The sequence below is a fragment of the Rhinolophus sinicus genome, linkage group LG04, assembly GCF_036562045.2.
Source record: "Rhinolophus sinicus isolate RSC01 linkage group LG04, ASM3656204v1, whole genome shotgun sequence".
Taxonomy (NCBI): domain Eukaryota; kingdom Metazoa; phylum Chordata; class Mammalia; order Chiroptera; family Rhinolophidae; genus Rhinolophus; species Rhinolophus sinicus.
Genome location: NC_133754.1, coordinates 177,666,290 through 177,681,509, shown reverse-complemented (window position 1 = coordinate 177,681,509; position 15,220 = coordinate 177,666,290). Strand labels below are relative to the sequence as shown.

The window sequence follows — 15,220 nt, the reverse complement described above, 5'->3', positions numbered from 1 at the left end:
CATAGCCAGGCCTGGAAGGGGTAGAAATCCCGGATAAAGTTAGTCTCCACAGAGGAGATGCCCATCGAGGGCTGGCAGGACCTGCGGACTCTGCAGTCAGATCAGAACATGCCAGCCATGCTTCTGCCTGGCACAGCCTGGCAGGTCCAGATCGCAGGGCTGGAATCTCTGTCCACGGTAGGATCTGGGTCCTGGTGCACAGTCAGAGCGAGGGCGCTGATCTCCGGGGAACCCAGCGGCAGGACACAAACAGCACAGTGAACCACCCGAAACAGCCAGCAGAGGCATCTGTCTCCAGGCCCAGCCTCGCTTTTCTAGTCTGGGAACGGGCTGCTCAGAAGACCAGCGCTCACTCCTGGCCCAGCTAGGGTCCCAGGGGAGGGAAGAAAAATGCAGCCGCCTAGTGGCCCCCAAGGGATCTGGAGAGAGAGCCTGTCCTTAAAAGGCAGGGAGGCTGGCCACCCAGCTTGGGAAGGCTTCCTGGGATGCCAGCGCCTGCCCTGGGGGCGTGGTCCCTTTTGGCCCTGGGCTGTCGCAGTCCAAGGCAAGGGAGCAGGTCCTAGCAGTCACTGGAAATGTGACCCTGTCCCCATACCCATCCCGAGCCCTGGGCTGGGAGGGGGGCCTGTTTTTCCCCTTGACACCACAGGGCTGAGCTGGCAAAGGAAGATCCACATCCTGGCAACCAAGATAGGAGGCCTGGGAGGCTTATTCGTGCTGTGGCTCCACATATGCTGACGGAATTACCAGCACTGTGACAGCCTGGACTTAAGAGCCACTTACTAAGTACCTACTAGGTGGTCAGCTATGCGACAGGTGTTCTTACTGAGGTAGGCACATCAATGCCTTCTCTGAACAAGCCTGCACAAAAGGCAGCATCGCCCCAGTGGAAAGGGGGAGCAGGAACGCAAACAGGTCGGCAGAGCCTGGGCTGCACACAGACCTTTCCTGCACACACCCCAGGTAACGTAAAGGATTAGATGAAGGAAGCTTCGGGACACCAGAGGAAGCCGAGGCTTGGAGAGAAGAGTGGTTTAGCCAGGGCACACGGTCCAGAAGTGGAAGCTGGGATCCTAGTGGACCACTCACCTTCTGTGGGACGGTCCTGGAACCTACTTCACACTGGGCGAGGCCTGGAGGCCGGGCACCCAATCAGCCCGGGGCTCCAGCCAGCTCCTGTCCTGGACCCTGAATCTCTGCCCGCGACCTGGGGCCCACCCTGTTTGCCTTGGACCCATAGACCTGCTGCACGGCCCTTCCCTCCTCTCTCTAGGCTGCTGTTTCCTCACCTGCTGAGCTGCTTCAGAAAGCGCCACCCCCCACACACACACATGTCAACTTCCTATAAACATAAGGGACCACATACTGACTACTACAGCTATCGCCTCCGCCATCACCATCATATCGTCACAGTGACACCTCATTGCTTCCTGCTGGTGACTTAGGCAACAAAGTCGAGGAGAGACCTGGGACGCAGGGGAGCTGGTTCTGGGCCTCGAACGGGACAGGCACCCTCAACATCCCGGCCATACCCCATCCCCACGCTTCCCAGTATAGCCCTGCAGCCTAATGGACTTTTCAAAACACATTCGGTAACACATTTACCTCCCTACATCTTATTTCTTTTTTTTTGGGGGGGTGGGGGTAGGGGTGGGGACAAAGGGCATGCAGAGAGAGAAGAAACAAAAAAAACTTTCCATCTAATCCCCTCAAGTCCTCCTGCAACCTGAATAATTTTGGGTTTTTAATCAATAGCTGTCAGACTTGTCAAATTACTTTGGGGACCGCAAAGCAGTTTTTAAACATTCATAAACCTCAGTGGAACAGTAAAGTGCCCTGAATTTTAAAACAAGAGAATGTGAGGAACACTCATTCAACAGGATGAAATTTGGGCAAGTCGAAAGTGAGCTGAGGGCCATGTGCCCCTCTTGCTTCTGAGCAGGGACAGCTCTCCACCCCCTCCCTGGTCCCCAGGAGAAAGCACCAAGCCTGGCCCAACTGCTCTGAAAGATCAGGCAGGGTGACATCCCCAAACTGTAAGCCCCCTTAGTCACCCTGAGTAAAGCGCCACGCCCAGCCCGAGGACTCAAACCCCAGCCTCAGCTGCCACAACCCCTGACACTGTCAACCCCAGAGCAGCCAGACCGCAGCCCATTGCACACGTGCTGGCCTCTGCCTGACTGCCCGTCCCCAGCTTCTCCCTTTGGGCCGTTCTTGAGAATGGTTCAGAGCCCTGGCCGAGGTGTTTCCTCCCTGCAAGCTCAGTGTTCTCCTCCCTGGGCCCACTGACATTTCTAAGACACCTCTCACTCCGCCCAGCAGGCAGAGCCCTGCTGGCCCTGCTCGCATGTGGGTTCCCCAAAAGCCTCTGCCAACCGACCCACAGACCCTCAGCCGCTCCCCCACCACCTCCCAGTCCCATTTAAGGAGAGATGACTGCATCTGGGAACAAGCGCTGGCATCCTAGGCTCCAGCCCAATGCTCATCTGCTGTCTCTTTAATTCCAGCCACCATTTGGGACAGAGGGGCTTTGTGGCCTCAAGAAGACAAGAGGCAAAGACAGAAAGGGGAAGGGGCTCTCGGCCAAGGAAGCAGACCTCAGGCTGGCCTCTCCTGTACCCCAGCTTCCTCACCTGTCTCCTGCCAGAGGCTGCTGCAAGTTCACTATGCTAACGCCTTCCAACTCATGGGCTAGTAAGTCCTGCGCCCCCGTATATAGTTACTGAGCACCTCCAGTAAGCCAGCTCTGTTCCTGGGGCCTTGGGACCCCCACTCCCCCTTCCTCCCAAAGCCTGGTATCTGGGAATCCCAGTGGGGCCTCAGAGCTCTGCATCTCAGATTGTCACTAGCAGGAAACAGCCAGGAATACTCAACAGCAGCGAAACAGCAGGAGGGGTGGTGCCAGCAAGCCACAGGCTCCCAGGCCACCAGCAAAGACTGAAACTCAGAGAAATGTCAAAAATAAAATCTGGGGTGTGACTGGTGAGTTCCTCCTGCTCCTAGGGGCCACGCATCAAAGCCATCTGTGACTCTCCTGCACCTACTCACCCAACACACACCATTGCTCCAGGCCCCTGGGAAGGGCACGAGGCAGCCACTGGCTCCACATGTAACAGGCCCCACACACCTGAACCTCAGGTAGCCCAGCTGCCCAACTACAGTTATGGAAACTGAGGCTCTGAGACCCCAAGGGCCTTCCAAAAGCTGAGACGGTGTGACAGACACCAAGAGCCCACCCTCTTTTCCTGCCCCACACTGGCTGACTCTAGGATGAGCTAGCCCTATCTGTCATTTGCCAGCTGGCTGACGGGATTCCAGCTAATAAAACCATACACTTTAAACACAGCTTCCAAGGTGCGTCTCAGCCCATCTCAGCCCCATGGGGCCGCAGTCACCCTGGGCTGCCCACCTCCTCTTAGGCCATGCCCAGCAGCTAAGTCCTACTTGTAGGTCAAGGGCTGGCTCAAAGACCACCACCTCCGTGGACCTGCCCCCGCAGGACTCACAACTCCCTCCAGGGTTTGCCCCTATGCGCCCACCCCAATGTACACCGGGAAGTGGAGGCTCGAGTGGCGAGTGGTGGCTCAGCGAGGCCCAGCAGCTTGCCCAAGGTCAGAGTTCACAGGCACCAGGGCAGGGCTGCAGGCCTGGCATCTGGGCTCCAATTTCAAACGCTCTGCACTGCCTGTCAACGCCTCAGGCTGTCACAAAACCTACAGAAATCGTGTGATCAATTTTCAAATAACTTACAGGAACCCTGAGTCACCACAACTATACTGAGCCCTGCCTTTTCACCTCCTGTATGGCGCTGGGCAAATCATTTCCCCTATCAGGAAAATGGTGAGATGGACACCGAGCTGGTGGGAATGTGATCAGTGAAAGTAGCTAGGACGGAGGGACACTTGTAACAAGCCAGGCAGCTCCTTTATTCCTCACAAGCCTTCTACAAGAGTCTGTAACGAGCCCAATTTCTGACTTCTCAGAGACGGGGACTCCCCAGTAAAGAGTGCCGCATCACAGTGACCTGGCTCCTGACAACTGTCCCAAATATTCACGCTGGAGCAAAACACACTCCAGGCCCAGACACAGCCTGGTCTCCCTCTCCCACCACCCCACCCTGCAGGCCAGTGTTTCAGGGAACAGACGTGGGCAGGGAGAAAGAGGGGAAAAAGAAGAGACTCGCTAGGGGGTTAGGCGCAGATGACATGGACCCCAAATCCCGGCACAGCCTCACCCAGTCCAGCTTAGCCCAGCCCAGTCCAGCCCAGCCCAGGGTTGGGCGACTCAGAGCAAAGGCCGAGCTCCTCAGCTCAGAAAACTTTCCAGCAGTTCCTAGCATTTCCCGTTCTCAGTGGAGCACGCCACAGAGCCATCGGGGCTTGTCTGCAGAAAGAAGCAAATGACACTGATTTCCTCTTTTTTTGAAAACTAAAGACAGCCATAACACTTCTCGGTTTCTTGCTTTTTGGCGGTGCTATCCTAATTGCTTCCACATTCTAGGCTGGCAGTAGATGTCTACAGAGAAGCAGACACCATCCCTGGGGACTCCTCAGCCCCACCCAAGGTTGGCATCTGTGACAGCCCCTCTTTGACCAGCAGCTCCCACCCCTTCACTTAGATCGCCCTGGGCCCAGGAGGCTGGTTGGTGGCCCTGAGGCTGGCAGCCTCCCTCCTTCCAACCTCCGTTCAGGCCACTCACCATCCCTCAGCGTGGCTGCCAAGCTCACCAGGCCCAGGAAACCACGGGGCCAGGCCAGCCAGCCTGTTGCCCACTGTTCCCCACTGGGCCCAGCCAGTCCAACCCAGCTCTGGTCCTGGACATACTACTCCAGCCCTGTCCGCTGGGACTAATGAGGCTAGTTAAACAAAGGCTAAGTTCCAACTCTCTGTAATGTGCTTTTAAAGGGCCAGTATCCCATCAGACCAGTAGGGGACTTAAAGGCACAGATCCCTTTTTCTGTACAGAAAATAGGACATCAAAAAAAAAGAAAATCCCCCCAAAGACATGATCAAACCGAAGGCCTTGGGCTTCTAAGGAAGACTTCAGATGAAATGCACAATAGTAAAAACCTGTATTTCACCCAAAGTTCCCAAAGATCCCCCAAACAATGGGGCCCCATCTTAAAAATACTATCACCAACCTAATAGTAATGGCAGCACTCACTCACTCTGCACCCAGCACAGCACTTAGCATCTCATAGCACTGCCTCCTTACTCCTCACAACCACTTCACAGGAAGGCATTACCTAACCCCCAGCTTACAGAGGAAGCTGCAGTGGCCAGAGGATTTCACAGTCTGCAGCAAAGCGAGGACCCAGACCCAGCCCCAGCCCCGTGAGGTCAGCCAAAGCCAGCATGCTTTCTCCCACCTGCTCCCTCCACCTCCCAGAGGCCCAGCTTTCCCCAGAATGATACCCAAGCCCCACCTGGTCCAGTCACCAGCACCTTTCCTTCATGGGGAAAATGAAGGGGGTCAGGATGAGCAATCACTTGTCACAGATGCCCCAACACTGGGCTTTCATCTGGGCCCCAGCACCCTGTGAGGTAGGTTCTATTCTTTCCCCCTTCTTGCAGATGAGAAAACTGGAAATCATGACATCTGACGCAACACGAAAGGAGACAGAGGCTAGGTCAAGGTGAACATAGGAGGAGGAGGGAGAGACGGGTGTCTGCCAGCCCTGTCGGGGTGGGCACTTCACAAGCCGGCCTCAGTGCCCTCCTGGACGAGTTGCATGGCTAGAGGCGGTGGCAGGTGAGGGGAGCTGTCCTTCCAAACCCTGGGCTCAGACAAGCTGGCCAAGGCCCTCCCACAGTCCACAAGAATAGAGGCGGCAGGGATGGAGGCTCTCCTGGGGCCCCTAGTCCCCAAGGGTGGGCAGGGCCTGCCTGCCTAGCTGGTGGATAAGAGGGGGCAGGGGACAGGAAAGGAGGAAAGATTTGACTGCCTGTGCCTCAGTGCCTAGTCTGGCAAGCCCTCCAATAAAGACAGGCCTTTTCCTGGCAGGCAGAAGGTGCTATATGGCTATCCTCCATCAGAAAGGCCAAAGCCAGCTAGAGTCCTCATGCCTAACTCTGCAGGGCCAGGTTATTCAAGGATTTACTGCCCTCATTCTGTTTCTATGGAGCCTGGCTCTCAAATATGCCTGATGCCCTGTAGCCTAGTGGCTAAGACCGCAGGCTTTGAAGCCAGACTGTCTGAGTTCAAATCTAGGCTGTGCCACTTGTAACTTGTGTCTTCTTAGGTAAGTCAAGTCACCTCTCTGGGCCTCTCTCAGTTTCCCCCTCTGTAAAACAGGCAATAATAATAGTATTTAACCCCACTGAGTGGCCATGAGGAGTTCAGTGAGTTACAGACAAAGCCTAACTCAGGTGAGCACCTAAGAAAGACCAGCCAGATTAGTGCAGTTGAAGGAAGCCGCCGAAGATAAGCTGGAAACCAGTGTCCTGGGTAGTGACCCTGGGCAAGTCACTTCTTTCTCTGGGTCTTAGCTTCTTTCTGTAAAGAGGAGGGGGTCCAACTGGGACCTTAGTGACTACTAGGCAAGACCACCCTCCTACCATGTTTCCCCGAAAATAAGACCTAGCCAGACAATCAGCTCCATTGTATCTTTTGGAGCAAAAATTAATATAAGACCGGGTCTTATATAAGACCCGGTGTTATATTATATATTATATTACATTATAATATTATACCCAGTCTTATATAAGACCCGGTCTTATAGTAAAATAAGACCGGGTCTTATATTAATTTTTGCTCCAAAAGACGCATTAGAGGTGATTGTCTGGCTAGATTTATTTTCGGGGAAACAAGGTAGCACCTCCCAGATGCCTGCCCTCCCCCAAAAAGAGCCAGGCCAGAGGCCATAAAGACTGAGAAAGGCTGGGCAGTGGCTCAAATCCTTTGAAACCTAAAATCAGCCTGCCTCCGCCTCACCCCCAGGCTAACTGGGGTCTGCTGAACATGGGAAGGGAAGAGCAAAAAGCCACGCTGCCTGTCAGGGGGCAGCATAAGGCATCATCTCTCCAGGTGGAGCCCAGCCCCACCTTGGCCTTCTCTGGGTCTCAGTCTCCCCACTCCCCAATGAGGGGCAGGCCCTCTCATCCTCAGATGTCTCCCAGGGGTTGTAGTGCAGCTGAGCTCACTTTCCTGAGGGGAGCTGTGCAGCAGCCACACAAGCCATCCCACATCCGCTATACAAACAGCCTCCCTCAGCCCCAAGGGCCCCCAAGGCTCAACCAGGTTCAAGGCTAGCCTCCTTCTCCCTTCCCAAAGCCTAAAGCAACCAGCATCTGTGCTGGGGAGAGCGGGATGGAGCCCCAGAGGAAACGGGGTGGAGGCAGGAGGAAGGCCCTGCGGCCTTGGCAGAGCACATGGCCACTATTCCTGAGGGGCAGCAGGCCCTTGGGTGGTGCAGGTGCCCCCATTCCGTCTTCCACCACGGGGTTAACCAGTCAGGGAGGGCGGCCTGATTGGGCACTTTGCAGGCCAGAGTTGAAATTCTAGTTGTGTTACTTAGCAACTGTGGAATACTGGGCAAGTCCTTTCACTTTCCGGAGCCTCAGTTTCCTTATGCGTAAAATGAGGAAATACACTATCCTCTGCAGATTAACAGCTGCAAAAACACTGGTTAACCAATGCAGAGACAGCATTAACAAAATAACCTGGGAGCCCAAAAGGTTCAAAGATCTGAGTGTTATTCATTCAATAGACACTAAGAATCCATCGGACCTTAGCATGGCTCCAATTCTACACCACCATCCCAAGCAAACACATCCTAAACTCCCCATATCCAGACAAGCCTGGAGGGAGATCAGGTCCTGGCCACCAAAATAGCCTGAGAAAGACCTCAAACTCTCTGGAAACCAAACACAAAGGAGACTTCCAGAGCAAAGCCATTAGTGTACATGAAGTCTAGCTCTGCTAGAGAAAAGGTGGAAAGACTCGCCGAGCAAACCCAGCTCCAGCTCCAGGACGCTCTTCTTAGGGGGCTTGCCTGCAGAGAGATGGAGCAGGGAGTGGGGAAGGGCAGGGTCAGGTGACCCCACCAGAGAGGAGGAGAGGCAAGGCTAAGAGAGCTGTGAAAGGTCATTTGGGGGAGGGGTCACTCCAACTCTCCAAGTCAGAATCTCTGGGGATTCAGCTCAGGATCCCGACTCATGTCCAAGGTTGGGACCCACTGAGTGAGCTGGTGAACGGAAACCAGAGACTCACAGACTCACAGGAGCCCCTCCGGGACCCTCCTTAACTTCCCAGACTGGCATGTTATGTTATGTTATGTTATACCCAGTCTTTTTTATAGTAAAATAAGACCGAGTCTTACATTAATTTTTGCTCCAAAAGACGCATTAGAGGTGATTGTCCGGCTAGGTCTTATTTTCGGGAAACAAGGTAGCACCTCCCAGATGTCTGCCTTCCCCCCAAAAGAGCCAGGCCAGAGGCCATAAAGACTGAGAAAGGCTGGGCAGTGGCCTGAACTTCGCTGACACTGCTGCTTCCTCTTCCTCACCTCCTTTTTCTATTCAACACACCTGTCCAGACCCCCGTAGTTCTCCTCAAGGTCCCCAAAGGCCTCTACGTGGCCAGCGCCAACCAGTTTCTGTCCTCTCTTTGCTCCATGGAGGACAGCTAGTTCCCTCCCTGAAACGGAGGCCACCACACCCTCTGGCATCCCTCCTCCCGCACAGGTCACCGTTCCTCCAGGTACAGTTTCTTAGGCTCAGGTCCCGGCCCTCTCCTCCAGTAAAGCACTTTCCTTTGGCGAGTTCATGCACTCCTTAGCTCTCATACTTCCAGTGTGCACAAGACTCTTTAGTCTCTATCCCCAGCCCCTCCTCCTCTGAGCTCCTGACTCACAGGTCTCAACACTGGCCTGACATCTCCTCTCGCACGCCTCATGGAACCTCGAGCCTGAAATGCCCACTGGCTCCATCTCTCCGGATAAAACCAAGAGTCTCATCAGCCAGGAATCCTCCCTCTTTGGCCAGAATCCAATCCGTCAGCAAATCCTGATACCTCCTCTCAAACCCTCACACCTGTCCACTCCTCAAACCACCCTGGCAGCCTCAGGCCACCCACTACTCCCAGTCAGGGAGTCCCAGGGACCCTTTAGAAATGCAAATTGATTATAAAACTCCTAGGCTGGCCACCCTTCCACGACTCCCTACGGCACTCTAAAAGCATCCAAAGTCCTCCAGAGGGGGAAGAAGTCAGCAGGAGTGGGCGGCCTACTCTGACCTCATGCAGCAAGCCCCACCCCCACCAGCAGCCCGGGCTTTCCCGCCTCCCTCGGGACTTTGTCCTCAGCTGCCAAGGCGGGAGTTCTTGTTCCACCCCCCATCTCCCGAAAGGCTGGCTCCAGGTGTCTTGGAATTCAGCCCTTCCCTGACTGCCCCACTCCAACAGGTCCTGCCCCACCCCCCTTACTCCCCACTGAAACACCTGGCTTGTTTCCTTCATAGCGTCTTGCTCATACAGCTGGCAAATATTTATTAAGTGCAAACCACGTGCCAGGCACCATTTTAGTCACTGGGAATCCAGATGCTGAACAAAGCAGACGAAAATCCCTGACTTACATTTCAGTGGGGGAACGTCCACCCAAGCTGGAGTTACTTTACTTACGACTACTTGTCTCTCTTGCCAGAAGGTAGGCTCTGTATGGCCAAGGGCTAGGTCTGCTGTATTACTGCATCCTAAGAGAGGCGGGGAGGGGGGTGCTAGCATGGCGTAAGAGCTCAGTAAGTATTTATCAAATGAATATGCAAAAACAACAGGGCAACAAAGGAACCAAAACCAGAAAGACACAAGAAGTCAAGAGTCCAGCTTTTGCTGCCTCCTAGGGGGATGCCTCTCACTGCCCTGGGGGTCTCAGGTGGGCACAAGGCTTCTGCCGCACCCCAGCCCTTCTGGGGGACAAACTAGATACAGAAGTGGCAGCGTTGGTTAGCTGCTGGAGGACCGAGATGACCACAGGCCAGTGCAGTCAGGGAGGGCTCCCTGAAGAGGTGAAATCTGAACAAGGCCAAGCCCCACGCCCCCGCCCCCCAAATTTAGGGAGAGGGAGGAAAACAAATTTGTGTTTTAGGGCTCTGACGTTCTTTGCTCTGGTAGCAAAAAAGAAAAAAACCTTGCTCCGAAAAACCCTTTACTTTTTATTAGTGCCTGGATCAATAAAAGTTTTAGGAGTAAAGCTTCTCTCCTGCAATACTAACTGCCACAGAGACAGGCTAGGATTATTAAACCTGTCTCCAAGAGCCCCAGTGGCTTCCCCTTCTCCCCACATGCGCGCTGAGAGCCTCAGCTAAGGGCCAGCAGGCGAGCACTCTCACTGGCAACACTGCTTAGGGGTCAAAGACCCTCCTCAAAACGCTCCCTGCCAACCCCACGGTTCCCTGGGCCTAGATCACATTCCAGGTGCCCCACAACCTTGCCAGCTTGGGGCTCCCCATCCCCACTTCAAGACTTGAAGCTGTCAGAGAGCAGGGCCTGATTCCCAGGAGGAGAAAGGAGCCCGCCTGCCACCCCCACCCCCCACCTTCAATCTTCTTCCCAAGCCCCTGACAGGAGTCTTCCATTCAGTCCCCTGAGGGGACCCAGACCAGGGTCAGCTAGAAGAAACGGCCCCACACCCTCCAGGTTCTATCCACACCCATCTGAGGCCCGGCCACCCATGGGGAGGAAGCTTCTTCCCTCACCCTGCCCCGCAGAGCCACCCACAGACCTTGGTGATGGGAGCCCTAGCCTCTGGGATGACCCAGCTCTGGTCAGTGGGCGCCCAGGAGCAAAATCCGGTTTTTGAGGATGGTGGGGCCTCCACAGAGCAGATCCTCTGGCCCGGCCCAGGATCTTGCCGAGGTTGTCGCCGAGGAGTCCCAGACCACAGAGGCTCATCCCCAAGGATGCTGTGCACCCAGGCGAGGCTCCCGGCCAGATCAGGGGACCTCTCGGTCCCGACAGGCATCTGAGAGGCGTGCCCAGGCAGGCTTCCTCTTCCTGCAAAGCACACGTTCAATCTGTCTTCCAACTTGAAATTTCACAAATGACTTAAGAAAAGCAGTGGTGACAACATCTAGAGATTTCCGGGTCCTCCTGGGAACAAGTGGAAAATTACAGTCTTCCATACAGGTAACCACATGGCATAACCTCCAGGTCCAAGAAGTCTAGAGAGACGTCTGGAAACAAACAGTTGCTTCCAGCCACACGCAAGAGTCCATCACAGGGCACCTGGGCAGGGTGCAGGCTCAGGGCACCCCCCTCTGGGTCTGAAGAAGCCTCGGTCTGGAGCGGCCCCTTCAAGACTCCTCCCCTAAAGTGCTGGCTCCGCCCAGGGTCATATCCTGCCTGGAGTCCCGCCTCTGGGTCTTTGCACTGGCCATTGTCTTTGCTAGGCCCTAGCTCCAGGCAAGGCTGGTTTTGCCTCATTCAAGTGTCGTCTCCTAGGACAGGCTGTTCCTGAGCCCTCCAGCTAGAGGAGCAATTCCCCCCACCCACCCTCATTTTCTTCATAGCACTTATCTGAAATCACCTTGCTTCCCCCCCTGACTTCCCCCATGATGAGAATGTCAGGTCGGCGGGAACAAGGGACTGTTCACCCTGGTAAGCCTGGCACACCTCGGGCCAGTGCCTGGCACCAGGTAGGCACTAACAGATGTGATAAATGAATAAATGTATCTTTCTGGCGGGTCTGAGACAGGCCTGCTACAGATGTGTAGGTGGGAGTGGGGGTGACCAACACATTGGAGGGGGCGGCACCAAAGCCACCTCCCCAGGGGCAGCTCAAAGAGCATTCCAGGCTTCCCTCAGGCGGGAGCCCCACCCCACAGGCTCTCACAGCAGGGCACAGCCAGCCCACTGGCCAGCGCCCCGCCCACCTGAAGCCATAGGCCCTTTCCTTCCCAGGCCCAGCGGCTGGGGACATTCCCTGGCCAGCTGCCCCCAGCTGCAACCACTTTCCGCTCTGACCATGGGGTGGGACAGGCCCCTCCTGCGCAGGCCCCACCCACATTGGTCTGCCTCTGAGGGGCAGCCGAGCCTGCCACCCACACCCAGGGCAAACACCCTCCCTCCCCTGCAGTTCCATTCAAACATTTTAAGAATGCCAACAGAGAGAGCAGCGTAGACAAGGCCAGGGGCTTACCAACCACAGTCACCAGGCTGGAGGGCTGAGGGGAAGTGGGACTCCCAACTCCCTACACTGATTTGGGACTAGACAGCGGTCTCCTACCTTGGAAGAACTAGGTTCCCAGGCAGCAGTCCTGGATTTAAGTTTCTCTCTGGTCCAGTCCCCTGGCTAAGGAAGCACCTGTATCCTGGGCTGGGCCAGTGGGGAGAGGGGAGGGAAGTCAAAGCAGGTGAGCTGGGAGCGCTGCCCATGTTTGTGAATGCCACAAGACCGTGGGGCAGACAGACCCAGTCAGGCCTGTGGGCAGAAACGCTGCCGCACCCACTGACCTGGGGCTTCATCCTTGGGTCATACTGACCCAGCCCTCACTGAAACGCAAATCCTAGGGAACAGTGCTCCCAGCCACCCCAACATGTTCACCTGGGGTCACCCCCTTTTCCATCCCCCTGCAGAAGCCACAGAACCATCTCGGGCAGGAAACCACCCAGCCTTCCCTTATAGGCACCACCTGGAGGGGCTGAGACTGAGTCCCACACCCAGAATCTCCCTAGTGTGGCTGCCGCACCACTTCCTGATGCAGGGAGATTATGGAATCCCATCCTTCCATGTAAATGCTGATAAAGCCGTGGGAGAACACAGGACCCTGGAAGGAGCTGACTGCTCCACCGCTTCTGTATCCCCAGGCGTCACAAGCCCAGTTCAGTCCCCAGTGGTTTCAGCCTGCTCTAGTTCCTCAGCAAACAGCTCAGCTCTAAGCGCCAGACTGGCAGGCACCTACTGTGTGCAGGCAGGCAGGACTCTGGCTGAGACACCCGCAGAGCTAGTGAAGAGGTCTGACTGTGGCCTATCCCCCAACCTGGGAAGTCTGTGACTCACTCCATCCACTGCTGTGTCCTCGCTTGGGCTCAGCTCTGGTCTGGGCAGAGGTGATCCTAACCACGGGTGATCCAACAATGCCTACAGCCGCCCCGCCCCCCTTCTCAACCCCAGAGGACTCGTAGCCAGCAGTACACTTGGACTGGTCCCTTCTTCTGAGGTGAGGTTTCCCCTTACACCTTTCATTTGGGATGATCAGATGTCTTAAAATTTCAAAACGGGAGGTGAGGCTATAGTCACTGGCAGAGGCCCTAGGGGAGAAGCAGCTCCCTGGGCTCCCAGAGCAGCAGCCAAGGCAACGGGGAGGGAGGGAGCAGAGCACATCTCCGAGTACCTCCTCCAGGGTGCAGGCCCCAAGGAGCTCAATCCCACTTGAGCTCAATCATGGCAACAGAGAGGCAAGGCAGACACTGTGACCACTTTATAGATGAAGACATCAATTCCAGAGAAGCTCAGTCACTTGCACAAGTTGACCCAGCTTCATCTGAAACTAGATATGCCTCACCCAGACAACCAACTGCACCTATTACTCGTCCCCTCTTATCTTCCTCCCCTATTCTAATACCCCTTCCTCCTGGAAGCCTTCCCAGATTTCCCTCAGCAAGAAGCCACACCCCTTGGTTGATCCACAGGGTTCTAATATCTTGCTATAACAAAACAGGCTCCTATGACAGGATCTCTCGCTTTGCATGATAGCTGTCACAGGAGGGGAACATAAGCTGAGAAGATATAAGCCAGGATATGGAGGTCAAAAGATGGATATCCCAAGTTGGGCTCCCCACACGCACAAGCTGTCTGACCATAAATAAGTTGCTTCCTCCATACTCTTCTAGTCTCAGCTCAAAGGTCTGTACAACCTCTTGCAAGCTCCTTCCCATCATCTTGAATATTATGCATAAGTACAGAGTGAGTATACAGTGACGGTCCTTGGCCACGTGAAGCTGGGGGCACTTCAGAGGCTGCTCTGATCCAGTCACTCCTGGTTCCAGCCCCAGCAGTGACCTGGGCCTCCCAATCATTAGGCCCCACACACCCACCATACACCCCTCACCTTTACACCCACCCCCCAGCCACAGGACCTCCTCTTCCATGTTCCCCGTGCACGCCCGGCTCTCGCTCAGGCCACTCCTGCGATCCCCACTGATCCCGTCTCCTGCTCTCATTTACCTTTCAAGCCCCAGCTCAACTACCCCCACCTCAGGGAAGTGTTTCCCAGGGTCCCCAGGCAGAGGACTGTGCAAGCTCTCTCCCTCTTCCTGAATTCCTGGCCTGCCTCCCCCTGTGCTGGGTGCTGCTGGGGGGTCTTCTCAGGGCTGGCTCTCCGGTCCTACACCCTGAGGGGCAACATTCTCCCCATAGTTCAGAGCCCAGATGTCTCATCATCGTTCAGATCTGAAGGTGTCTCACCAACTGGCTCTTTGCAATCCTCCCCCCTCAAGAAGCTTCCCATTTCCTGGGATGGAGAGAGCCAGCCCCAAGGCTGTCGAGGAGCACCCCCAGCCAGTGCCTGTACACCCCTTCATGTCTGGGACGGGGGGGGGGGGCTCTCCTGTGACCACGGCTTTCTTCTTTCTAGAAGCTGTGCGAGGACAGGCCCCCTCTGGCGTGCCCAGAACTGCCTGAGCTAGAAGAGGGTGCTACTGTCACCATGGCCTCAGGCGGAGTGTGTGGGGCTGAAGCAGGCCCAGGACGGCTCAGGGACGCCCTGCACAGGAGGCAGCCCCAGGGCCTGGCTGTTCGTGGATGGGGCGGGGCTTCTCAAGAGACCGGGGCTGCACTTGGCTGAAAGTGAGAAACTAATTTGGTATTAGATTGAGGGCCAACTCTGGGTAGCAGTTTCAAGGTGCCCCAGCTGTTAATTTATGTGAGTACATCTATACTCGTGTGGTTTTATCATCATCAACAAACAACAAACGTGTCCTGGCACCTGCGACATGCCAGGCCTGGTGCGAGGTATTTTACATACGTTATCTTGATTAATCCTCCCAAGAGCCATAAGCTGTGGGTATCCACAGCTACATTTTACTAAAATGAAGCGGGAGCACAGAGAGGTTGGAAAAGCTGCCCAAGGTCACAGAGCTAGTTACTGGCGGGAGCTGGCATTCAGGCCCCTCAACAGGCTGGCCCCACCCTGTCTTTCTGGTCCAAGATGCCAGTGGTCACCATTCCAAAGCCTCTGTTCTCTGTCCCTGGCCACCGCTCATGTCCCCCACTCCCCTTGTTTG

General features: G+C 55.4%; 1 protein-coding gene across 9 annotated transcripts in view; it reads right to left on the bottom strand.

The window, feature by feature from the left end:
• The window catches only part of DAB2IP (DAB2 interacting protein), a 182,676-nt gene that overhangs the window by 33,295 nt on the left and 134,161 nt on the right, over positions 1-15,220 (bottom strand). Inside the window, exon 1 of one of the 9 annotated variants that reach the window (XM_074330950.1) lies at positions 10,719-11,229. The exons of 7 other annotated variants lie outside the window; for them this stretch is intronic. In XM_074330950.1, the coding sequence (XP_074187051.1) occupies positions 10,719-10,888 (170 nt within the window). In that variant the 5' untranslated portion in view covers positions 10,889-11,229. Of the gene's footprint in view, positions 1-4,699; positions 4,852-10,718; positions 11,230-15,220 lie in introns of those variants that run through there. One more of the 9 variants, XM_074330953.1, reaches the window with a different exon arrangement.